Genomic DNA, 27,351 nt, shown 5'->3' with positions numbered 1-27,351 from the left:
AGATTGGTTGGCTAGTTATCTAGTTATCTATCTAACACATAGCATATCCAAGTACAGCAAATGAGAAAGGAGAAAGATGAGGTTCCACTGGGTACCAAACTTGCTCAACTGTTATTGGAGCACAGGGCAAAAAAGAGTGAGACTTTAGAAAGGCTGATTACAGCAACAGTAAAACAAGACCCAGGTAAGGTAGCTGCCATATGGTTCCTTGCTGGAATGGCAAGTCATTATGCAGTGCCACATTTAGTGTTTTAGATTTGTGGGTCTAGCTGTGTCTTCATGATGATATAAAGCCAGCGCAGCTTGTGTGCATCAGCTCACCATGGAGACTACAGGCAAACTGTGGCTCGGTGAAGTCTCTCTGGCAAACCTTACACTTCTGCTCCTTGTCCAGTCTGAGCCTTGTTTTTGAGGCTTGCATCTGCCAAGGAGAGAGTGAGAAGGCAACAAGGTTCATAAAAAAAGTAAACAAAAATACACACAATGTTCACTGGAGCGCTATAAAAATGCAAAATATGTTGTTAAACTCACCCAAATGACCTTGTGTCGCATGAGCTCTGCTGGCTCAGTGCCTTCTGTAGCCGTGCCATCCGCCTCTGGTGCAAGGTCTCTCTGAGGGATCCAATAAAAAACTGAGAGACCAGTTGAACAGACCAGGAGTCAGGCAGGAGCTGGATGACCCTCTCTCCCGCAAAGACCTGAGGGTTGTTATTGAGGAGATCCACAGCAGCGCTGGTGAGATCCTCTGAGCGCAGGTAGATTTGGAGCAGGGTGAGCAGCAGGGTCTGCCTGAACTGTGAGTCTCTGCCCTGGGCGGCCCTGCAGCAAAAGGCCTCTGCAGCCTGGGGGTCTCGCTCCTGGTGAACAAGCACCTGCAGGGCTTGAGAGTGTTCACCAATCCGACAGAGGAGAATAGCTTTCTCTGTGTGCAGGAATGTTGATTTGACTCTCTCTGTGATGGAAATAAAAAAAGAAATTGAAATAGAATTATTTATGACATGATTTATTTTGACAAAATCCCCTCCAGAACATGTATATATCATTTACACAAGTTATGCTTTATTTGTATCATATGTTATATGTTGGGCATTTATGAAATTAAATGCTCACGAATATTTTTTATTTTGAAAAAAATGCTTTTGGAAAACTTGGCTCATCTAAGTTGGTTAGTTGGTAAGTTAAGTTTGTATTTTTTTTTCCCCTTTTTTTCAAACAGGAATGGAGGTTTTTTGCCTTGTGGTTGGCAAACACACCTTGGTCAGTATAATCTGAACTGATCAATGTAACATCTGGATTATGATCATTTAGAAAATGTTTTAAAAAAATCACTTAAAAAGACAGTTATTAGTAAATCCTCACTTGCAGGTTGCATATAAAAAACACATATAAATACCTCCATTTCGACTCTTAATTTAACTTTAACAGTATATCTGTAATTGTGGCTGGCATAATGCAAATTTAATGGAATAATTGTGATTTGCAGGTAAATTATGTTTTATACTTCTTATTTGATACACATATTTTCAACATGAATTTACTACAATAAAAAGGGTAATACAGTAAATATTCATTTTAAAAATATTAGTAACAATGTGAATGTTATTCTTACCATAGCTTTTTTACCATTAGTAAATATTTCCCTGCCAAAAACTGCCAACAGCCATGTTGGATTTTGCACTCACAGGCTGGCTGCTGCCTGCAGCGCACTGATAATCCACCAGAGGGCAGAAGACGCGTCTCAGATTGTACAACAGGTTTTGATAGTTGAAAGTTTTGATATATTATTGTTTTAAAGGTCTCAGAAACTGCATCAGGCGTGATAGAAATGCATGTATGTAATCAGTAATGATTTATTGTCTCTCAGGACGTCCACGCACCGTACACAGCAGAGACGTCATAGAATCTGGATTCCCATAGGTGCTGCTGCAGCTTCCCTCTGGTCTTCTTCAAATCTGCATCCTCTTCCTCTTGCAGAGCCTGATTAACATATGCCAGGGCCAGACGGCTGTGATGTCTCGCCTCCTGGGGGCAGATTACACAAATCATGTCTTGGTGCATTTCATAAAGGAGTCAGGATATTAGATTAGGTAGCTGCTGCTGTACCCACCTCACTGTTCAAATCATGGATTAAAAACTCAAGATACAAAAGCAAGGCCAGCGGGTACTTCTCCAAGAGAGCGAGGACATCCTGTGCCTCCAGTCGGTCGTCTGGTGGACGCCTGCTGAAAATCTGTACACCTATCTGTTTCAAACAAAGGGAAACTGTTATCGCCCTTTTAATTACCAATAAGTAATGCAATTTAGTTAATATGGTGGGTGGCATTTGGCTGTGTGATTATATGAGTAACACACAGTTGTATTGTGCAAGTCTGCCCTCTGCAGTTAAACTGACAGCCTGAAAAATGAAAAGAGGCACCTCCTGGTTTCTTTGCAGAGTCCAGTCAGCAAATTTCCAGACAGCATCTCTGTCTTGCAGCTGACTGAGAGTCCTCACTATGTGTCCAAATACATCTGAGCAGGACGGGTCTGTGTGGACGCCATCTGCAATTTTCACCCAAGTCTAGAAGAACAGAACAGCCTTCACATCTTGTGCCATATGTGAAATTTATGTAGAAAATGTGTGGATTTTGGAAAAATTATACCTTAAGTGCATCAATTTGATTTCCATGACTTTGATAGAGGGAACCTAATGCAAAAAATCTGAAAATATAAAGGGACCAAACAGAAAATCAGAAATGAAATGTGTAAATTTTCAAAAATGCCTTACGCATTCTATGATGCCTGTATGTCTATAATGCATTATAATGCATATTAAACATACTTATAATGTGTTATAATTTCCTTACAATGTATAATTATAGTCATAAGTACTCAAATATTCATAATGATTCATCACTATAATCATAACAAAGAATGAAGCATTTTATTTCTATGACATATATTATACTACAATCTGTAGTATTTTATAACTATAAAATGTCAGTGAATGACCAGCAGTTATGAAGTATTATGATCATTATATCATCATCATTAAATCACATACTGCATACATAATCTTTCAGTTTCACCTGTTGTGTTGCTCCAGAACAGGAACACAGTGATCCAGCTGGCACTCATTGTGAAAAGCCACAAGCTGCTGCAGATTTTCAGTGTCTCGCAGTTCTACGTACAGCCTCAGGAGGGCGCAGTCCACCTCCTTACTGCACTTCAGGCCTTGCTCCGTCCCACTGACTGCCCTGAGAAAATCTCCCAGGAAGCCCAGGTAATGATGAAATGTGTTTCTGTCCTCCCGCCAGAGCACCTGGAGATCCCTGGCCTTGTTCTCTTGATCAAGCTGCGATTGAAAGTCCTCGCTGAGACACAGGTGCATGTCAGGGTAGAGACGGATGATTTCTCTGGGGTCCAGCTCACCTTTACTGTTCAAGTGGGTAATGAGTATTGATTTGCGTTAGACTTAAGTGTAGAATTCAGCAGGAAAGAGACCCACTGTTTCACAAAATTCACATACTAGTGGACAGTTTGCTGTGATTCATTTAGCTTGTTTGGAATTCGGAGTGTCGTGAAAGGCGTTTTACTCTCACATGAATAGATCTCTGGCCTCGGAAAAGCCCTGCTGATAAAAATGAACAAATCCAGCCAGGCAAGTGATGGCCTTCTGCAGCTCCTGCAAGTAAAAAAAAAAAAAAAAGCTCTTTTAAAATCAGGCACACATTGCATGAACATATTTAAAGCACCAGTACGTCAGCTGAAAGCACTGAGGCAGAAGGCTGTGTGACTGTCCCTAAATTTAGAGTGCAATATGCTACACTAAGACATTAAAACAGCACAAAACCAGACAAATTATAAGGACTCAACAGTGTGTTAATTCTGACATCCTCACCTTTAACCTGTAACCTGAGATATGGCACAGATTATACTAAATCTCAGACACCATCTGTTGTCCTCAGTTGCTTTCATTCAACTGGAATACACCTATAATAGCAGCTCACAACAATGCAGTCAGTCTACGCCTTAACATCCTGGTTCAATCTGTCCTACAGTGATGAAATATTAAATTCCAACACTACAATGCCAGCGATGCCAGCTAGACTTGTAATACATGCATTCAATCAGCACACCAGTGGTCTGTATGAAACCACAAAATGATGAAATTACAGCAGACAATGCAGAAAAAGTGAAGTTGAGAAAAAAGGGTTTAAAGTCTGAACTGTGTGACAGTTATGTAAGTTGTAAAGCCTGAATTTTATGCTTTTTTATGATGAATATTCCCCCTAAAATGAAAAATAAAAGTACTTGTCATGTTCTGGCTGTGGTTTTCCCTCATTCTCAATGTTTTCTGTTGTTTAGCCCTCTCCTGTGTCTCTTATTGGTCCCCTGTTTGTCTCACTCCTTGTTTATATCTTAGCTCAATGTTTATCTTGTGTTCTCCTGAATCCAGCGTAATCCTGTGTTTATTTGTTCTTCAGGTTAATTTCCCACTTGTGATCTCTGCCTGTCTGTCTGTCTCTCTGTCTGTCAGTGGTCCACCACTTTGATCCAGACTGAAATAACTCAACAACTACTGGATGGACTGCCAAGAGGTGGATTAATCCTACTGACTCTGGTAATCCTCTACTTTTTTCTAGTTCTCACTTATTCTGTGTCTCAACTCCAATTTGAGATGGGTTCTCAAAGTGATGCCTGCAGGCCAATGGCGTCCCCCAGAAACATTTTGTAGAGCCACAAAAGTGTAACATTTGGCTTTTTTGTCTTTATTAATTAGATATAGCAGACGATAGACGGGAAAGAGGGGTAGAGATAGAGGGGACAACTCGCAGCAAAGGACCACAGGCTGGAATTGGTACTTAGGAACCAGGGTGCCTTGCATGCATTATATTTTAATTATCTGGGGTCCATTTCAATACTTTAACCTTCAATAGTTTACATTTAGTTGTGTCAAACTGTGCCCTGCTTAACAAGCGTCTGTTAGGTTATGAATGACAACTTGTAGAAAAGTCACATGGCAACTAGTGGCACCTCATGAGTACTGCAGGAATTATATTTTGTCACCAATGCCACTGCTGTTAGCTCAAGTTAGCAACTCCGCAGTTTAACATGAAAGTGAAATGGAAAAGCCGCCATGGAGAAAGAGAAAAGGAGGTTTCAGGAAAAATGAATCAACTCTTACTTTGTCGGACCTCAGGCAACAGATAAAGTGATCGGTGATTATGGGATTTAATATTAAACGTCGTTATGAGACCAATCACAAATCCTATGACAGGTTCATGGGTTTACCTGTGTGGCCCTCAATCATATGCTGCCCCATAATTTGGCAGTTGTCAAAGCTTTGAGAACCTCTGTAATAGTTTAAATGAAATATATTTTACTTACAATAATGGTTCCTAGACTATTTATTCTGGTGACTTTGGTGATCCAGTGACTTTTTTCAGCACACTCATTGGATTTTTGATTTGTCTAATACTTGAGTTTATGATCTATACTTGTAAAACCAGCAGCATTTCCATCAGCCTCAGTGGTATTTTGTGTTTGGTACTGATTAGCAAATGTTACCATGAACATATAAATATTATGTCTGTTTCAACATCAACATGTAAGCATGTAAACATGCTGATGTGAGCAAGTATAGAGCTGCCAGCCTATGAAAAATATAGCAATATAGCAGATGTTTGTGTCCTGCTCTGTCTGTAAATTCTTGTCACCTTGTATGAGTCAAGTGGACGACGGTCTTGAACTCCGTCCAGCAGCAGTAAGGCCTCCTCGACTCTCTCATGACTTACAAGAGCCTGGATCTGCTCCTCGAATGGCACCAGGCGCAGGCTGAAAATGTCTCTGTCTGTGAACACTAACACGCCATCTGAAGGGAGATTTGTTTTTGGTTTTCAGAGACACTCAGTGTGTAGGAACAGTAGGTGCAAGAATGATTGACTGAATCAGTGCAAACTGAGACCGACACGGCTACATCTTTCTAAACAAAACCCACAACTTGACAGCCGTTTGTTCGGTCTGCAATCTGCCAGGATTAGGTGATGGATTGATGTTGCCTGGTTTACCTGATGTGGAGAGCAGACCCTTGGCTCCGCTGAGACTCACAGTTTGTTTGCGCCGCTGATCTACCATGCTGTAGACAGACAGCATTTGGGGCTGTAGGGTTAGGATGTAAGGGAAACATACGGCGGCTGCCAGCACCTCCTGAGGCCACTGCAGGGGAGGGCGCTGGCATATCCCTGTCTTCATCACAAACATGCCTGAGGGATGAGGATGGAGAAATTATATCTTGGAAAAGCAAATATCCTCTGGGTAGATGGATATATGGGGGAGTGATATGAGATGATTAACTGTATAGCCGCTCTGGAAAGAAAGCGTGTAACGACACATGGAGACGTCTGAGCTCGACAGCCCGTAGAACAAAATGTACACACTAAGAAATAATGGATCCAAAAGGATTATTCTTGAAGAGCTGATGCTCCACCCAGATACATGTTTGTCACAGGTTCTTCATACCATATCATAAAAGGGTTCGTGGTAGGATGGATGATGGTTGACCACAATAAACATGCCTCATTAGTAGAATACAAGGTGGTTCTTTGTAGAACCCTCAGAAGACAAGAGGGTTAAAAGTGAAACCCTTATGAAAATATTGATAATTGGTACCCCTGGGCGGGTTCTGAAGTCTTAGAAATAAAGGTGCTAACTAGAACCATAAAGGGGTCATCAGCTTGTCCTCATAGGAGAACCCTTTTTGGTTCCTTTTATGAAGGTTTAACTTGGAACCCTATCAAAAGGTTCTATCTAGAACCCAGCACAAAGGGTTATGCCTATCTGTGAAAGGTTTCCCGTAAAACCTCTGTTGAGAGGTTCTACGGGGAACCTTTCTATGGTGTAACGGTTTCTGGGGGTTCAGTCTTCTGGGTGCTACCAAGAAACAATCCAGGGAGTTCTACTAAGAACTTTTTTATATTCCAAAGTTTTTTTTAAATTTCAAGTTTTTATCTGCAACCCACCCAGCAGGTTCTACTGGGAATCCTTTAATATTCCAAAGGCTTTTATCTAGAACCCACCTAGTGTACAAAAAATATTTTGACAGCTCTTACCTAAAGATTCTGGTCCGTTCAGGAGGAACTCCCCTCGTCCCACTGAGGCAACAACGACACTCTGCCGGCTGTGATTGTGAGGAAAAAGCTCCTCACAGCTCCCAGTCTGAACATCACAGAGGAGATACCTGTCGCTGGTCGCTATGCACAGGCAGGCGCCATCCACCGCCAAAGCCACAGGGTCGTGGGGCAGAGGGACCTCCTTCACTACCTCCCACCTGTCCACTCCCACCGTGTGGATCCGGATCACCTTCCTGCGGCTGGAGGAAGTCACCATCTCCACACACGCTGTCTGGGCCGCCAGCGACGAGTCGCACACCTCGAACAAAGACACATGCTGGATCTTCTTCAGAGCTGGAACGGGCTCCAAGGAGAACATGTTGAGGGCAGTAATGCTCCGGTCCCACAGGACCAGCAGATGGTTGAAAAGTGGGACTGCCCTCAATTGGACGACTTGGTTGCTTGAGCCTAGTTTTCTTGCCCTACCTTCTCTGGCTCTGCTCTGGCCTGGGCTCAGGTTTCCATTTGTGCTACTGGGAAGGATGAGGTGCTGGACTGTTGCGTCTTTGGTCCCTATATACAGATTTCTGTCCAAGCACTCAAGGCACTGGATGCTGGATTTGTCCTTTTCTTTTGGGGCTGCTTGCTTTTCATAGACATGTGTTTGTGTAAATGCTCTAAAAGCCATTGCAGAAATTTAAGGATGTTTTATTTGTGTAAGGTAAAACAGAATGAGTGTTTGCTTAAATCCTAGATTCTCAAACTATCGTACTAGTTCCACTGGTAGTGGTGGTACTCGAGCTCCCTCTAGTAGGACACAGAGGAATCTGTGAAAAAGAAATAGATTGATTTAAAAAACATAATATGATCAAAACACTAAAAGAGAGAGATCACTGAAGTGTAATTTAAAGGAGCTATATGTAGCAATTGTGCATCCAAAACTGAACACTGCAGCCCAAATAGTGAGTTGGAGCCACGGACGGTATATTAAATAGGTTGAATCCCTGCTTAAGATATGGTTTATGGTTGAAGCGAGTTGTTTCCCTGCCCCCTCCTCCCCAGAACTAAGGAAGCTAGAGACTAAGCAAAGAAAAAGACAAGTGCAACATTGCAATTTGACAATAACAAGCGAGTCTTACACTGTAAGTTGATCAGCTGTTTATAACCGAAAATTGACTCCTCCTAAGTCCTGCCCCTTTTAATTCTGTGATCCAATAACAGATAAGCTTGCTTTGGTCGGTCAACTTTCTCCTTTTTCCTGTACTTAAATATGCTCTGTGCTGGGCTCATCTATGTCGAAAACCAAAACAAATTTTGAAGATGGTTAAAAGATGTTGCTAGGGAATGTTTGCAAAATGCTAGCTAGCCAGCTAACTAATCTACATCAATCATTAGCTTGCTAGTTAGCTAGAGTTTTTCTAACAGTGCCTAACTAAAAGGAGGCATGTGCTCATTTTCAGGTTCATACTTTTATTTGAGGGATGATAGGATAGGTTTATAGGCTTTAATGTATAAAAAACACCTATTTTTTTCTCTCTGTTGCAACACATCTATTCACTCTAGTAGTTCCCTATTTGGAGGAACAGACACTGCCTGCTGTGATTCACTTGGTATGCAGTGGGTGGGACAGCAACTGATGTGTCCCTATATCAGTTTCACAGAAAAAGGAGAAAGTTTCCAAGTTACCAAGTTTGCCCACCTCTTATTACAGCACAGAGCAAAAAAGGGTGGGACTTAGGATGGGTCGATTGTCCATCAATGTAAAGCTAATTGCATTATCCTGAAAACAAAAGTACACTGGTCTTCACTCTGGAGTTTGAGTTCAGTGACTGCCTGTCTTCTGCCTGTCAGACTTAATTAACATTAGTTTAACAGTTATAAACATCTACTCCTTCCAAACAATTAGTAATGATTTCTAATGACTCATAAACAGACGCAAACTCATTTGGTGAACATTCACCATTAATTTGAACTTGAAAAAATGTAAAACAGGCAAATACAACCTAGTTATTCTAGCCTAGAATAGAAATTTCAGAGGGCACCACAGCTGTAATGTTGTCAGAGAAGTGAGTATTTCAGCTTAGCATGACAGTAATTTTATATATACAATAAATGCATTACATATTTTTTCCTTTAACAAAGTATAATTTTGTTTCAGTATCAGCCTGCTATGTAATCATATTCATTCATATATTACGTCATTCATGATTAGTTAAATGCTCTTCTTACGGTAAAAACAAACCTGGCTTCTGCATGAACTGTCCATAACTGAGCAGGTAATCCTAGACTACTGCATTTTAATCTCAGTCATAATGATGATTCTTGGAGAGCCTAATATTTCCCGAGGTGGTATTTGGTGTAAAAAGTTTGAGAATCACTGCCGTAAATCAGATCTTCTGTGAAATATGTAAAATAAGGTGCCCCTACCTCTCTGCTGTTCCTCTTTAATTGCTCCACAAGTTTATGAAGTGTAAAGTAGTTTAACCCTCCCATGTGACTACATCCTGACAGGAAATCTATGTCAGCATTTTAAGGCTGCTCATCCTGCCATGTGAGGACACTTACACAATCCATGCAACAGCCCTCACCAAGAAACCCTAACCCAGCTTTTACAAGTATCAAAACAATAGGTATGGGGAAGAAGACAGATATTTTAAGGTGCCCACAGTTACAGTAACTTGTATTCTTGGCTTGTGCATGCACCAAAGTGGTGGCTTTGGTCAGATATAATGGACAAGTAGGAGAGCGAGTGATCTGCTGATCAAACCATATATGGTCGCTGTATTTGTTTACAACGTGAATGCGCTGGGTGCAACGAGGTCAAGAGGCAGCAGAAACATGGCAGAGGTTTGTTTTACAGCAATGATTGTCTAAAGGGTGACTGAGGGGGGACGAGTGTGGTCATAAAAAAGATCTGGATTTCAAACCTATCATCAAAGCTATATTTGTCACGCTGACATAAGCGGGCAGACTCCTCCTGTGGATGGCATCAGTGGAGCAGAATAAGGCATTAGGATGAGCAACAGCATGCAGACAATGATATCCATTTCAGCATGATATACATATAAAGGTATTTATTTTAATAACCTTTAGAGTGTAAAGTATTTCACGAGACAAGGATAAATCATGCTTCATTATCTGTTTCCACAATGTGGATTCATTTTTTTCCATGATAAGCATACAGCAGGAATATATGTGTAACAAAATGTGTGTAGGATTTAGTGGCATTTAGCAGTGAGCTTTCAGATCGAAAAAAACGCCTCACTCTTCCAGGTGTAGAGATGCACCTGAAGTGGGAACATAAATGCAGCAATGGAAACAGATAATTATTTTATACTAAGATTCTTCTATAGTAAGCTCTATGCCTTAGGATAGTTTAAAAAACATTGCATCTACCTTAATCAGTCACTGATTTAACACACCGAGATTATTCCCTTCAATTGAAGGATATTTGTATGTACTTGTTTCTTAAATCTTTCTATTCATCTATTTCTATTTGAGATTTTTTTTCAATATCCCCAACTTAAAGGGGAGGTGGTAGTAGACTTCAGACAGTTCATAAAACTAAGTTTAGCTAAAAACAAAAAGAAAGAGAAAAGCTCTGAAAAGTACAATATGAGGATGTTGAAATATTTCAGAATTAATTTTTCAATGATATTAAACCGTTTGGATGCTTTTGCCTACAGTATTTGCCTGATTTAACATGATTTCCACTATAAACAATCCCTGCTTCTGGTCTCCACTAAATATAGATACATGACATCTATGTGTACTTTTATCCAAGTGTGTAAGAGAACTTACAGTGGCCACAAAACTAACCACCAGCCTCCATCTAGACCCAGTGTTTGGTTGGTCCGTTCTGGCCTGTGCCCTCTGCAGATATAAAGGGCTCCTTCTAAAGTATATTTATTTTCAGGTGGTTGTACAGTAAAACACACTCCTTGTAATCTTACACACCGGACCTTTTAAAGGGTAATTTGTCTCTTAGCTGCAGCTGCAACATCAGTTCATCATCAGTTAAATCACTAATTTTTGTCTTTATCATCTGATCCATCTTTTTGTCTATAAAATCTCAAAACATAGTGGAAAATGCTCACCAACAGTTCAAAATCCGAAAAACAAAAGATAATCAAATCCTAAAGTCCTAAAAAACTGAAACCAACAATTAATTAATAATGATTAATTAATAGGGATGCAAAATGTTATACATGCCATCTTATCAGCAGATAAAGGCTTTAAATATCGTGTTAATATTTCGCCAGTATGATTATGCTGTAAATAATGTGCACGTGATGTGAGTATGTCTCCATAGTGGAGGTTTTTTGCAGTGTCAGAAACAAATTATTTGCAATGATTACTCAGGAAGGAGCCAAATTATATTCCCTCAACATTACAAATCTTACGAGCTGCCATCTGAGTCATTATTATGAATTTGAGAAAAAGACAAGGAGAAAAAAACCTGTCAGTAGTAGTTTCTTATTTTGCCCAGTGAATGTGCACAATTTAAAAAAATATTGTATTTTATATCTGCATCTGCCAGTGGGCCATCATGATAAGAGGCATAATATTATGTTAATGCACTCCCAGTGAGACTTGATGCTTTCTGACATTAGGCAGAAAAAATATGTGCATATATTGGTATCAGCGTCAGCAGTTGGCAAAAATGAGTTGGAAAATATCTGCGTATTGGACATCTGCAATAATCCAACATTGTGCATCCTTAACAATTCATTTTCTGTCAGTCGACTAATTCATTCAGTGACCAGTTTGCTGACAGCTTTAATATGTGTGCAACTTCATCTTTTTCTTGTCAAAATTTAAAGTATGGAAGGAAAAGAACATAAATTTCAGGAAACAAAGAAAACATTCACTAACAATAGAACAAAGGTGCCCAAACTTTAAAGAAACATGTTTATCTTTATGGAAACATCACAGTTTTTGTGTGTGTGGGCAGTGTGAGAGAACTAATGGTCATTTATAACACCAGAATCAACATTTGACATTTTGTTTATGTACCAGGCATGCTAAGAAGATATATTCCTGGATAGACAACATCTGTGTCAGAGCATGAGCTTCAGTTGTAACTGTGACCCTTCATGGAAAGGTCACTTCTCCCTGCCGCAGTCAGTGCACAAGATGTTGTCACGCTGGGTGAGGAAGCCACGTCCCACCAGAGACACGGAGCACTGCACGCAGGTGAAACACTCGCTGTGCCACTGGCGCTCCTCAAAAGAGATGTACTTGGCTCCTGCCAGACCTGCACACATCAAACAGAGATCAGTGGATTTACATAATGTGCAGGTTAACGCATCTGCACCTTGTTTATCTGCCAGTTCCTACACAAATGCAAATAAAGGGCTTGAATATGGGCGGGAAGAAGTGCAGGAGTGAATGAAAACATGAGCACAGCCGGTGACTCACTGGTGATGGCCTTGGTGCAGCCCACACACTTCTTTGCATACAGGTTGCTGAAGCATTCGAGGCAGTAGGGGTAGTTTTCCCTGGAGGTGAAGCGCTGACCCGACAGCTGCTTTCTGCAGCCGATGCATAGGAAACACTCGCGGTGCCAGGGCTTGTCCTGGTAGGTCACTCCACCTGTTGTGATGGCCTGGAGGCAACACAGAACCAGAGAAGGCAAAGAGTGAAAGAAAACACGCCGTGACATTTCTATTGTTACATCCTCAGAAATAAAGGTTCCAAAAAGGTTCTTTCTGAAGGGCTGAGGTTCTATCCAGAAATCACATGCTTTTTTGTAACACAGTGGTTCTATTAAGAACCTTTTTCATCCAAAGAACCCTTTCAAGGAAAGCATAAGTGTTAAAAGATGTTCTGTAGATTTAAATAGTGGTAACTGTAGAACTGAGATTACAATATGGCTCTTCATAGAACCCACAGAGGACAAGAGGGGTATAGAGACACCCTTATAAAATATGTTGTAAAAGATATTGCAAATAAAAGGGTTCTCAATAGAACAATCTGGGTGGGTTCTATGAAACCCTTGGAATATAAAAGAGTTCTTGATAGAACCACCTGGGTGGGTTCTTGTTGGTGCCCTTAGAAGGTGGAAAAGTTCTGGAAAGAATATCTAGAGGGGGTCTGGGTGGAACCATTTACCCCATGGAAGGGTTCTCTGTAAAACCTTCCATAGGGGTTTCTGGTTGGAACCTTTCACAGTTGGTTCCAGGTATAGAATAGGTATTCTAAATTCTACATGAAACCCTTGAAATAGAAAAGAGTTCTCAATGGGACATCCTGTATAGGTTCTAGATGAAACCCTTGGAAACCGGATCCCGATAGGACAACCTGGGCAGGTTCTAGATGAAACCCTTGGAATATAACAGGGTTCTTGATAGACCCCCCTAGGTGGGTTATTGTTAGCACCCTTAGAAGGTGGAAAGGTTGTGGAAAGAACCCCTAGAGAGGGTTGTGGGTAGAACCATTTACTCTTTTCAGGGGTTCTCTGTAAAACTATCCATAGGGGATTCTGGTTGGGACTTTTCTTAGATGGTTCTAGGTACAGAAAGGGTATTCTAAGTTCTACATGTAACTCTTGAAATATAAAAGGGTTCTCGATTGAACATCCTGGCTAGTATCGAGATGAAACCCTAGGAATATAAAAAGGTTCTCTATAGAACAACATAGGTGGGTTCTTATTAGCACCCTTAGAGGGCAGAAAAGTTCAGAATAGAACCCCTAGATTGGGTTCTGGGTGGAACCATTCACATCTCTAAGCTCTGTAGAACCTCTTAAAGAGTTCTCGGTGGTACCTTTACAGATGGCTCTGGGTATAACCCTTTATGCTGGGTTCTGGGTTGAACTATTTACAACCTTGAAGGGTTCTCTGTAGAACATCTCATGGGGGGGTTCTGAGTTCAACCTTGCACAAATGGTTCTGGGCATAATGCTTTAAAAAATCTCTTGAAAGGGTTCAGAGTGGAACTTTTATAAAAGGTTATACCGGGAACCAAAAAGGGTGCACCTACAGAGGAACCCTATGTGGTTCTAGTTAGCACTTTTATTTGTAAGAGTGTACGCCTCAGTTTACTATGAAGCCACAGTGGGAGTAACATTAAAGCACCAGAGTCAGGGGGGATTTACTGTACTGCAGCAGTCAATAATACATGGACAACACTCAGCTGTAACCCTACCTTCTTACAAGCACAGCACTGGTAGGCAAACTGCTTCTCGAAGCAGGGCACACAGAAGTAGCCGGTGTCTTTTGGGATGAAGGACTTGGTTCCTATTGGCTGCTGGCAGCGGTGGCACAGGAAGCAGGTCTCATGCCAGCTGTTCCCCTTGTATTCCATTTTGCGGGAACCTGGCACAGGGGACGAGAGCAGCTTAGTCAGCATATGGTACCTCTATGACAGAAACACACTGTGGCCTAAAAATAGACCTGCTTTATCTGCTGGGAGAGGACGATGCAATCTTAATAATCTTGGAAAGAATTTTAGGAAAGGAAGAACTTGCATTGCTGTCTAGTGTTATTAATGTTATTATTTTAGTTTTTTTTTTTTTTTTGCATATTTTCTCCACATTTCACAACATATATGCCATAGGATTTTCACACAATCTTCTTTACTAGATGAAGTTGCCTGTCAGAGGTGGATTTAGTCATTTTAGGGCCGGAGGCGAGCACAGCCATGGGGCCCTCCTCATCCCTTGTTCTCCCCCTTTTTCAATCCTTGAATAAATAATACGTTATAAAAATAAACTTTTATTCATGGAGGAGTGCGGAGGAGTCTCACAGCCTCAGGAAAGACGCTGTTCTGAATTCTGGTGGTGCAGCAGTGGATACTTCTGTATCTCTTGCCAGGCAGCAGCACGGTCAACAGCCTGTAGCTGGGGCAAGTATTGTCTTTTGGTATCATCCCACTTCCTCTTTCTATTCAACAGTCTGTACACCACATCGAGCCGTTTGCTTATACGAGTTGCCTGGTCCAAGTTAGTAGGAGGCCCTGAGACACTCATGAATTAAGTGTTCTAATGACATTTTAGCTTTCAGATCTTTAGAAAGTCATAAATTAGGGAAAAGCAACAACAAAAAAGCATGGTGACCTTTGACCCTTTACCTTTTGCCTAATATTAAGTCCCCCTAATTGCCATTTTGTAATGGAATTGCAGATATTAAAATTAAAATTTTTCCGAGCACTCAAAAAAATTCTTGAGGTCCATTTAGTTGCTGTTCTGAACCTTTTCATGGACTTGTAGCTGTTCAAATTAAAGGTTCATTCAATGCCAGCCTTTTAAAAAGTCCTCAAACATCCTTAAAGAGGACTTAAAACTCCAAACTCCATCTTCTGAGGAAGGTTGTGTGATATGATCAGAAGTCCCAGAAGAGCTATTACATTGATTTGTTTCCAAGATCAAGAATGAACTTAATAGTTTTCATTTGTAAGACTCATCTCATTAGAGATGGGCAATAAGTCAAATGTATTATGGATCTCTTACCGACCTAAACTCACTCACAGATCATCAAATATATGAATTGATTGTCTAAATGCCATATAAATAAACAACAAATAACCAGAGATTTAACCAACCAGTCAGCTCACAGTCGAGTCCAGATGTCATTAATTGGTCACTCTATAATTAAAGACAGTTTGACATTTTGGGAAAAACACATCTTAGCCCAGTGTGATGATTTTACACTCCAGTTTTTGTAAAGGAAAAAAAACAAGCTATAATGTGTTAATTAGAGAGCTTAAGGCAGACAGATTTTGTTTCTTTTGGCCAGTGCCAAAGTAGCTGTTTCCAGTCTTTTTTGTGAGCTAAGTTAACTGCTGCTGGCTGCAGCTTCATATCCACAGTGCTCTCTACAAAACACAAGGACATATCCCAAAATGTCAAACTAGACTCAGTTAGATGAACACAAGAATTTAATCAATACAAGTAGAAAAATTAATCTCACCCAGACATGTTTTACAGTCTGTAAAAATTATGTGCTATGATTGACATTTTGTTAAACATGGTTTTCCCACATTAAAAGTTAAAATCCATCACTGCTGCTTGCGCTAATTTGACCAGTGAAAGAGCAGTGTCAATCAAGACTGCAAAGTGTTAGCATTAGAGGAAACATTAAAAAGATTCAGCTAAACATGTTTGAGCCTCAGTCAGAACCAGATTCAGAGGAGTCGTGCAAAGAATTCAATGACTAGCAGATGTGAATTAGAATGGTAAGTATAGTTAGCATCCTGTATTTGTTGTTTGTCAGCTTGTTAGCTTATAACTGGCAGTGGCTGACATGGCTAATGCTAACGCTCACTCTCTGTACTAATGAGTCGGCTTTGTACTGCACGTTTCAGGTTTCCTTGTCTGTATTTGCTTTTCAGATAGCAATTGGCTTTCGGATTTGTTTTGTGCAAAATCTATCTTGCCCAGGGTACCTTTGAATCTCAGATTTTAGGGAAGTGCACAGACATCTCTGCCTTCGGTAGAGGAATGCAAAAACACAGATACAAGCCAGTAAAGTCAAGGTGAGACATTTTAGGCAACATAAACATAAGAAAAAGATTTCTGAGTGGAGGAGATCTCTAAGTTTAGTCATTTAGTAGCCTTGGATTGTATTGCTTGATCTATTCTTGAGTTTTCACAATTGTCAGAGAGTAAATTTTTATTATTCTGAGCAGCTTTAAGGACATGTGGTTCATGTTGGCATAAAAGATGATATTAAAAGTTAAGGCTTGACTGTGGAAACAGCAGTAGAATGAATGATCAAAAGGTCCAGAACAGCTGCTAAATGGACTTTGTGGTGAAATTGTCAACCACCGTTTTCAAGGCGAAAAACAAACCTCAAATCTCAATAACGGATTTATGTTTTGAAAACATTTATTCATTGCCGTCATCTCAGCATACCTGGCATGATGGTTTTCTTGCAGGTGGTGCACTTGGAGGAATAATCATTAGCATAGCATTCAGTGCAGAGCAACAAATCATCCTTGGCGGCAAAGGCCTTTTCCACCAGAGATCGGCTGCACTTTGCACACTTGAAACACTGCTCGTGCCAGTGGCGATCCTTGTACGACAAGTCCTGTAGATGTTTAACACATTATTTATTGCACTTGTGGGTATTCTGTAAAGTAAAATATTCATTTAGAATTTGCATGAATAGAGACATGGAAGAATAATTCTTGCAGAAATAATGAGTTGGTATTTTATAAGGTTAAACTGTGGTTAAAGTACATTATAATGTTTCTCACCTTTAGATAGTAACATACATTATTATTTTACACATTTCTGACATCAAAGCCATTACTCTGAGGCTAACAGTGGTGCCTCCTTACCTTGCTGTTGCAGCCAATTGGAGATGAGCAGCCCTCACAGCAGTTAGCAAACAGGTTCTCATAGCACTTAGTGCAGTACTGCGTGTCCTCTTTCATTATGTACTTCTTCCCCAGCAGGGAGTCTTTGCAGTAATGGCAGTCGAAACGCTCGCTGGTGGACATTGTTGTTTGCTTGTCTTAGCTGCGGGTCAAAGAAAGCAGAAGGAGGAAAATTGGACAGTAAGGAAGAACAGAAAAGATGGAAAATGCCATGTAATAGTCCAAGCAATCTTTTCTTCCCTCTTGTCAAGCGAGCGAAGAGCCCAAGCAGTTTTCCCCCTTTCTTTCAAAAGAATCTGAAAAGAAAACAGTGTTGTGTTAAAGAAGTCTCTACCTCAGTTGATTTGGGGCGAGGATGAGGCTGAAGCTGGGGGCTGCAGAGAGCGAGCGGTCCAGGCAGGCTCAGGGATGGGGCAGGGATGAAAAGGGGTGAGGCAGGATTAGGGGTATCCACTGGGGGGGATCTTCTATAAATACTGGCCCTCTTATTAGCGGTAATCTCTGGGGAGAATGAACATGCTCCACTACATCATTCTGCACCTTTTAAGGGAGCTGATGGTGCAGAGATTGACAAGCCTTTGAGCTGCTTTAATCATTGTTGCTTTAGCACACGTTAAAATGATGAGCAGTGCAGTTTTAGGACTAGAATATTGATTATTGTTGGGAAACATGACACTGTGGCCAAATGTTTGATCAGTTTCATATAAATACACATTAGAAGAGATGAGATTTGAGCCTAAAGATAAAATATCTGGTCACACTTTATTTACAGTTCACTAATAAGATATAACAAGCCATTCTTTGAAACTATTTAGACAAAAACTAGAAATAATAGTCTTTATTAGACCCTTTTAGACTGTTACTAGACTAATAATTAGGGACACATTACAACAGAACTGACTGTAAACTAAAGTGCATTAATTCCCACTGTCAGACCCTTATTAGACTTTCTTAGAGGGTAACACATTTCTTTTCCACACACTATCAATCTGGATATTAGTACACCAGCGTTACAGTTGGCTATTTGGACGCTGTGATGTGTCTGGACACACTTGTGGCCTTTGTCAGTGCTTGCTCCACACACAAGCAGTTGCAGATGGCTTACGAGAGGTAGGCGCCAACAGCTTTATGGTTGCCAGGTACTGAACTATAATGCCAGGACCTCTCAGTAGCTATTGAGAGCGCCTTGGCAGCACTTCAGAAGGGAGAAGCTGCAGGCCTGTGGATGTTCAGTCCATCCACGGCAAAATAGAGGAGGAGGAGCTGAAATGACAGTTTGATGGTGACCATCTTGTTGATATTGATATTCTTGTAGTGTTATTATGAACCCATTCTCAGAATGATGCTCTGGAACAAAAGATGATTAGGAGTACACACTAAAAATCAGTGGGTTAAAACCTGACCCAGTTTGGGTTAATATAACACTGATGCAAAACTTGGTTCACTTTAACTCGAACTAAAATTTTCAATTTTTCAGATTTAAATCATACCATATTTGGTTTGGGTAAATAACACTAACATAAAAAAACCAACATTAACACTGGGGGAAAACAACCCTTGTATTGATTCCACCTAAGCCCCGCCCCCTTTCACTCCATGCTCCAAAAACAGCTGAGCAACCTTGGATAACTGTCTCCTTTTCTGTTTCCTTCCCTTAGATGAGCTATGTGCTAGATACCAGACTCTAAAAGAGGTTGGTGGGGGACCTATATATTCACATCAGGACCAGAGTAAAAGATTTATGGGCACTGAGTGGTGAACTTGAAGACTGCAAAGACCTCGAACGTGTCTGAAATCAATCACTACTCACTATGTAGTCCACCACATAGTGAGTTTGGCATTTTGTATTACTGCACTAATGTATAATGAGAATTATTATACCTTAATGTATATAGCAGACTCAAACTATCCCACATATAAATCAGACTGTTGTCCAGAAGTGTTATTCATTACTATTTAGTGAGCACACTATATATTACTCTACATAGAAATCCCCAGATAGTGAGTAGGAAGAAGTGAATGGCTGAATGATTTCAGACACAACCCCTGTCTCAGTCTCCCCTTTACAGAGTGTTGGACTAAACTAAACTGATGTGGATTAGCTACCTTGCAGCGCAGGTTCAGATCATGTGGGAGTGCTGAGTGCTCGATAAGCTGCTAGAGACACAGAAGCAGCTGTACTTGGATAAAACAAGTGTGCTGATGTGTTCATTTTTGTTTATCTTCAGGGGAATACCCCATGAACATTACACAGAGTGTGTGTCAGACTAAGGATGATGAGTGACGATTTTGTATTCTTGCCAGTTGCAATAGATTTGTAAAACATTTTGCTGTGAGATATCTCCATCACGCTGAGGGAAAGACTGCACAGTGAGCTACAGTAAGTGGTAATAAAGTACACTTATGAACAGAATCATATATTACTGGGGTAAACTGACTATTTTCATAAACTGTGTGTATTTTGTATGCTTCTGCTGGAACCCAGAGGGCAGATAAAAAGCTGCGTTGAGGTCCAAGTGTGTGTGTCTTTGCATGCAGACTGCACCATGGAGTTGGAGTGAGTCCATTATTTTAGAATAAGTAAATTCATTTTGCAGTGCATGAAAAAATGTTTAAGGAAAATATATTTTGTTCATGAATCCACTCCAAAATTTCCAGAGAGATAATGCACTTTACTATGACATATTTTATAAGCTGTGTGGCTTAACAGATGCATTTTTTGTGTCATTTGAGTATTTTCTTTATTTAGAAAAGCCACTACTGAAGTTCATTAGAGGCATTGAGTTAAAGTCTGTCTACTGTAAATGTTCCTCTGGTGTAGTACTACCTACACTGCTGTTTACCAGTGTTTACCAGTGGAAGCACAGGAAAAGGGAAGATATTTTTCTGTTCTGTTATCATTGTGATTTATAAAAAAAAATTGCAGAGTTAATGCTGCTTTGATTTTTTTCAAAGGCAGTTAGGGGATTAGGGACCCACTGGGTACTATTTGTTTTGTGTTCAGGCTTGTTTTGATCTGGCCACATTAATGATGTAACAGTACTTGTACTTGAGTATATGTCGCTTGTGCAGGTCCTCCAGCAACATCTTTTAACCATCAGTCTAGCACATACTGTCTAGCACATACTGTAGCAAACTCAGTACAGGAAACAGGAAAGGAGAAAGAGGTTTCACTGGGTACCAAGTTCACTCAATTGTTATTGAAGCACAGAGTGAAAAGGGTCAGGGTTTAGGATGGGTCAACTGGGTGGTAAAGTTACTGTGTCGGTGCTATATTGATCCAAATTGGATCAATTTTGACCCTGTGTTGTTTAGTGTGTCATACTGTGCCCAGATCAATACAGTACAGTATAGAATTCAAGTGCGTCTGACCTGTCTGCGTGTGTGTTTAACTAAAGCACATGAACACCAAGTGGATGCATAGTTATAGGTGTCAGAATGAGTGTCGAACAGAACAAATCCTCCTTTTCCGCCTAGTTAAAAAAAAAAAAAAACTCAGCATCTCTGACTGACAGTCGACTAATTACTTTTGAATCTTGGAACATGTGCTCATATCAATTTTCCAAAAGGATCAGGGGGACGGACATCTTCATAAAAATAGCCTGAGAAGACCACCAGCCCGGCCCACAGTCCTAATCCCTCATATATACACACACACAGGAAGGTCAGTGACAGGGATGAGGCTGAGAGGAATGCAACTCTCTCTAGATGAACTCTCTGCCCCCTCTTGTTTTCTCTTCAGCACCACTCCTTGTAAAGAAATTCATCTATAATTACACTCTTGTGGATAAATAAGATGTAATGCATTGTTAAATCAGCCAATGATGATGTTGGAACATGTGCTCTGTGGTGTACGTAGGTGTTGTCTACAAACCTCTGAGGAATAATGTAAGACTTCGAACTACAAGCTACATGTTATGTAAGGCTTTCAGCACAAAATAGCCATACCACGTCAAGAATTCAGGTGTAGGAAAATATCTCTGGTTTGAAGTTGTTCCATCCTTCAGGTTCTGACTTATTTTCTAAATAGGTGGATCCGCCGGATTACACAGCGTCATCTGCTGTTTTGGATTAAATTACCACTGTATTGTATCCTTGCTCCCTGCTGGAGTCCAGATCAGCAGGCTGCAAATCACAAAGCCATGCAGACCTTAAATAAACCCAGAACCAACTGTAGGACAAGTATAGTCATTGCCTCAAAAGCTTCTAATCTTTGTTGCAGTGGTGGCTGCTGCACAGTATGTCTGTCGTCATGTGACATGAAGCCAGGGTGGAGGTGACCTATATTCACCAGCAAACAAAAACTCTCATCTCTTTGAGTGTATTAACGTAATATGAAATAAATTGCATGTCAACAGGCAGTGTTATTCGCTGGATATTAAAGCACAGATTATTGTATATTGTGTGTATATTGTCAGTGTTAATCTGCCTCTCTGCGTGTCTGTTTGTACACTGTAAAAAAAATAAGATAAACAATTTGTCATAAGTTTAAAAAGTTAGTGTTCAGACTGCCTTAAAATTTTAAGTTGTCTGAATTTGAAAAGACAGACTGAGGTAATTTTGTAGTGATACAAAAATTTAACTTTTCCACTCAAATAAACTTGATATAAATTCACTTGTACTTGAGAAAATGTTTTAAAAACAACTCTTCAGGCGCACTGACAAACATTACAAAGTAATTACAAATATAGTCTTCAAGTAAACAACAGAAAAACTCATGTTTATATGTTCTAAAATATCATTCAAAATCTTAAGTTTAATTAGATCGAACAAATAAAATGTGCATATTCACATCAAAGTTGGCGAGTGGAGTGCTTATTACTTACATGTTTCGTGTAAAAATGCCAGCTGGGGTGGGTCTTGTCACAGATATTTATTAGCATTTATAGTAGCCAGTAGTGCTGTGTTATTGTGCTCCCAGTGACCGCGGACGAACACAGCCATACAGACCAACAGAATAGGCAACAGTACCGAGGTGGTTTTCTCCTGACACCCTGGGGCACATCACAGCTAACGGAGCTATTTGTACTGTTGACTGGTTTCATTCACTGGGAGGCAGCTGAGCCTGGTTCTGTTGTCCACTAACTAACAGCAGCTAACGGCTAACAGTTAAAGATTAGCCATTTCAGCAACAAGTAAGCTAAAACCATCTGTCCATCAGGAAACCTCTCCCTGTAATTAAATCACTGACAGTTGAAGCTAAGCATCTTAAGGACATCAGATGGAAAAACTAATATATTTTTTTACATAAATCAGATCCACTTTCACTTTAATGAGTGAATAAAGTTATAAAATTGTGCTTTTGTACAGCGAAGCCCAGAAAACAGAAACAGTGCAGTCGGCTCCAGTGAACAGATGTGTTCTCCTTCCATGCTCCAGTGTGTTATAAGCAAGAAAGCATTTCATTGGACACAAATATAGTATCGTCCCCAAGTGGTGCAGTGAGGATGAGTCATCAACAGTTTTTAATTGTTTTCAAGGAAAAGACTAACTCTGAAATACCACTGAGAATACCCACAAAACTGATTTTTTTTTGTCATTGTTGTTCCAGATAGTGGCGCAATATGTGTGTAATAAAATCTATTTTGACTTCATGGGAACTTAAAGGCAGTGAGAAAAGATGAGCTGATTCCACTAAATTCCCATATGATTTTTTTTACAGTGTAATTTTACTATAACTGCTCTGATTTGGATCTGATAGATAACAGGTGCTGCTCTTTGTCTCTTGGATTATTAACTTCTACACCAGCCAGCGCCAACTCTGCAGAGCAAAAAGCTTGCTGATCTTGCGTATTCCTTTTTGCCTGCTTAATCCTCTGAAGTCAACTAGTGAGCAGCTGCCAACAGATTTCGTATGCGGCCTGTCTAGCCCCAATAAATAGGCCTTTATTTGACCTGGACTCGGGTGTCCTCTTATCTTAATGTATTCAGTCTTTACAATAAGGTGTCAGTGGATGTTTTTCCCCCCTCTTAATCAAATGATCTCGGAGAAGAAGAGAAGCATTTACTTTGGTCGCTCCTTTGAGGTGGCGACTTGTTGTAGACCGAGACAGATCAACACGACACAGTCGCATCTCTCTGAAGCACAAAGGCCTGGCCGCACCAGAGTTGACAGCTGGTTGGCATGGCGATGACAGCATAAGTGGGATCCATTAGGTTGAGATGAGGGGCGGCTCTAGCAGTTAATGAGAGGACTCACACAAACCTGGCCCTTTGAGCGGACCACTGCACTCTTCTGCGACGTGGAGAGCTCGCTTTCAGCGCAGCGTTTTCACCTGAACAGGATAGCCACATAGGGGGTTGCCAGGGGGCCGAGGAGATACAATCTACGGAGTCTACTATGTAGAAAACCTTACACCCCTTCAGGGAGGCCCTGTGAGCGGTGCTGCCCCCTCCCCTCCTGTGTTCTCACCAAAATGAGTCATGGTATGAGTGGGTGACAAGGCCTGTCACAGAGCCAGACATATGATCTCCGGCGCTAAAGAGGAGAGAAAGCTGTCTACTCCTAGGAATGCACAACCCATTAAAATGTTCTCCTCTTCTACCTCTCGCCTCCTCCCACAAAGTTTGTGGTATTTGGATAAACTGTGTAGACGAAGCTGCTGATTACCTTTGGGTGCAAGCATCCGCAAGTCAGAGCACAAAACTTCAATATATCACCCAAATGAGAAATTTATACCATGAATTTTGTTGAATTATTCACAGCCTGTAAAACGGAGATAGCATTAGAAAGTGAGAAAACTGTAACATACCTTCCACAGGGAAAATCTCAATCTTTAGTCGACCTCGGACAGCTTCCTCAGACAGCCCAAAAGAGCCTGAAAAGAAGACTTCCTTTGTTCTCCGGCTTTCCAGTAATAAAAACATCATCCTCAGTGCCTTGTGCTGGAACAGTTCAGCACAAATAAACAATCCAGATTATTGGATGGATCCAAAAAAAGCCCAGCAGTCATTAGCATGACAGGAATTTAACTACTTTAACTAATTTGTCTGCTAGGATTCAAAACACAGAATTTAAATGACAGAGACAGAAAATGGCACAATTTGTGTTTGCATTATTGCAGCACTTAATTATATCTTAAACCTGCGGTAAGAGATATTTTGGTAACTTGCAGGCAGTGAAAACAAGCTGTGAACACAACACTGACATACATTGTTATCACATTTTAAGCTGATGGCAAATGTGTTAGCAAACACTTGCATATTCACACATCCAGTAGATATGAAGCAACATAGCTCTAATTTGGGTTTGGATCTGATGAGTCCTGTATTCACTCTCCTTTTAGCTCTGTTTTGGTCTCCACCAGCTCCTGAGGGGAATATTTGACTCTTTAGCTGCTAAATATTTATAATTACCAACTAGCTGTTAACTTTGTCTGTTTGGTGCTACATAGGAAATGTACAGTGGGTATTTAGGTCTTTTTAACTGAAAACTCTGCTGCAGCCCAAAATTCTGCTATGAGAGAAAAAAAAACAATGAGCTGGATGATGCTTTTGTCAAGCTGAGGAAAACTGGAGTCAAGTTAGGGGGCGTGCAGATGTTGTGTCTTTTGTACATGTATATTCATAGCTAGGGTATCATCATGCTCACCACCATATAGTAGTGTAATGCTTGGTTAGCTTGATTAGAGCCCACGCCGGAGAGCCACGGGCCGAAATTTCAAGGGATGTGTAGACTGGGATGAACTGGTGATTGCTCATAGCACACACAGCTGCAGTATCCACTCAGCTAAAGGGCCAGGCTCGTTAGCGAGCAGTCACGCAGCTGTTTTTGTGTGTTATACTAGGGTATCACTGAGCAGGTATAATCAGCCACTCTTCTTTGTCCTGTAGTGCTGATTGCTTAGTAACTGCAAGCATGACAGGAACACAACCTTCCAAGCACCTTGGACAAAAAGATGAAAGCTGCGCAGCTGGTGTTTTCCATGCATTGTTAGATGTAACGTCTGAACGTCCCCTAATCATTTTCTGTGGGTTCGTCACAATGAGGAACATCGTTCACATTACATGCAGCCATTTCACCTATTGTTCTTGTAGAAATATTAATTATAGCCACTTTAAAATTGTAGATACAGCTGATGCAATCTCTAGAATCATGCTCTGTGTTGTGTTTAACCAAGCAAATGTGAAATCCACTGCTGAAGACAATGTCCTCCTCAGTGAAACTGTCTTGAGTTCTAAAAACTGGACGGACAATCCCCTCCAAGTCACCTGAACTTTAACATTAATCCCTAACTGACATCGATGGATTATTTGCGCCACTGATCCTGGCAACGCACACATTTATTACACACTTTGACCTGCAGTGTTGAGTGGAGGCAGTTGACAAAGATGTGTTATCTCTGTGTGGTGGAGGAGGTGACAGCAAATACCAGAGAGCTAGCGAGGATATGGGGTAACTAACAACAGCCGGAGGATCGAGGCGTAACCACCACAACACAGTCTCCTCATGCTCATCAATCAGTTATCAAGGCTTTTGGACAGCTATTTATACCTCTGCCTGCATTACATGGCACTGGAGAACAGTGTGGGCAACATCTGTGGAAATTACATTTGATATCGATGTAAGAACACTGTATTAGGTGGCATCATGTAAAATGTGTTAAGACCTACTTACTTTGATGAACTTGAGGAACTCAAACTTTCACGCACAAGCTCCATTTAAAATGATGGAAACGTTTTGGGAAATGCCCATACTTCCTTTCTTGCCAAGAATTAGATTAGCAGATAGATACGGTTCCACTCTCAAGTCTGTACGGTAAACCAGCCCGTTCTAATTCCCAGGTCATAAAACACTGACATTTTGTCGCATCCCTCTGTGACTCATGCAAACCCATAAAGTACAGTTTAACATCTGAGATGCACCAGCAAATGAATGCCAGTGAATGCCTCCAACGAGTGTGACAAATATCTTTGCCATTGACAACCTGATGAGAACAGGTTGGGTAATATGAAGCTACAAGCAGCAGCTGGTTAGCTTTGAGTAACATGAAGGGTGGAAACGGAGGTGAAATAGGTAGCTTGGCTTTGTCCAACGGTGACAAAACCTACCAGTACCTTAAAACCTCACTTTAACACATCATTACTCATTTGTTACACTGTTTTTTGCACATCTTAAACAAACAAGATACAGCCTCGGTGAGCTATCTAACTCCTTGTTTTCAGTATTTCTTCTGAGCTTAGCAAGCATCTAACAGCTTCTGGTTCTATGTATGCAATATAAAGCATACATTTCCCAAAACATTCATTTAACGACACTTTTTTTGCTGGAAAAATGGTTTTGGTGTCAGATTATTTCAAAAGTTTTCCATCAAACACATCATCAGCTGTCTCTTTACAAAAAAGTATTGTATGTACCACTCATTTTTGCTCATTTGTCCGTATCTTTATTTTCTTTGACACTATCAGACATCTACAGTTAAAACACAACATTTGGCAAAATACAATGATTTGGCAAAAAACTTGTACTGATTGACTCACTGAGCATTTCAGTGAACTGGCAGAAAATGAGTATTTCTGGAGAAATCTTCACGTTCAACCACACACAAAGATTTCATCTCAGTGTTTTTTTTAAGGACTCCAGCAAAAATCAGTGCCAGGTCAGACAGTATCCAGAGACGTCCCGACTCATTCTCTGGTGCTGTGACACACTCACAGACTCAGACAGAGGGACAGAGAAGCTCCTGAGCTCCTCATGTTTTTCTTTTGTGCAAAAAAGAGAGAAAGGAGGGGAGGATGATAGAGATGGACGACACACCAAAGAAAAATCTTTTGTTCCTTAAAGTCACCAACCACATTGGACAAGCAACCTTTGTTTTCATACATGAGATTGGACTGTACAATATGAAACCATGAGTGGCAGTTTCATAGTTAAGCTGTGGGACAGGCCGAGGTCTTGGATGACAGTTTCTGAACTCACAATAGCTCCATCTAAGACA

The 27,351-nt window shown here is 40.7% G+C and overlaps 2 protein-coding genes across 2 annotated transcripts; both read right to left on the bottom strand.

Annotated features, from left to right (window-relative positions):
- Positions 1 to 154: 154 nt before the first annotated feature.
- LOC146310909 (transforming growth factor-beta receptor-associated protein 1) lies at positions 155 to 9,576 on the bottom strand. Its single transcript, XM_084742490.1, is given in 13 exon segments — positions 155 to 421; positions 532 to 560; positions 563 to 952; positions 1,878 to 2,022; positions 2,108 to 2,242; positions 2,417 to 2,560; positions 2,643 to 2,700; positions 3,069 to 3,416; positions 3,582 to 3,664; positions 5,700 to 5,854; positions 6,051 to 6,245; positions 7,092 to 7,918; positions 9,519 to 9,576. Coding segments are annotated over 12 exon segments (2,514 nt in total). The 5' UTR covers positions 7,780 to 7,918; positions 9,519 to 9,576; the 3' UTR covers positions 155 to 277.
- Positions 9,577 to 11,852: 2,276 nt separating this feature from the next.
- fhl5 (four and a half LIM domains 5) lies at positions 11,853 to 17,877 on the bottom strand. Its single transcript, XM_084742346.1, has 6 exons — positions 17,748 to 17,877; positions 17,375 to 17,555; positions 16,947 to 17,121; positions 14,240 to 14,409; positions 12,513 to 12,699; positions 11,853 to 12,348 (listed from the first exon to the last, which is right to left on the bottom strand). The coding sequence occupies exons 2-6, from the start codon at positions 17,534 to 17,536 to the stop codon at positions 12,197 to 12,199; spliced, it is 846 nt and encodes a 281-aa protein (XP_084598472.1). The 5' UTR covers positions 17,537 to 17,555; positions 17,748 to 17,877; the 3' UTR covers positions 11,853 to 12,196.
- Between the last annotated feature and the right edge of the window lie 9,474 nt (positions 17,878 to 27,351).

Source organism: Lutjanus erythropterus, chromosome 18, assembly GCF_056507025.1.
Source record: "Lutjanus erythropterus isolate fLutEry1 chromosome 18, fLutEry1.hap2, whole genome shotgun sequence".
NCBI classification, from domain to species: Eukaryota; Metazoa; Chordata; class Actinopteri; order Lutjaniformes; family Lutjanidae; genus Lutjanus; species Lutjanus erythropterus.
Note: the sequence above shows the minus strand (reverse complement) of the source record. Positions and strands in the feature narration are given on the sequence as shown.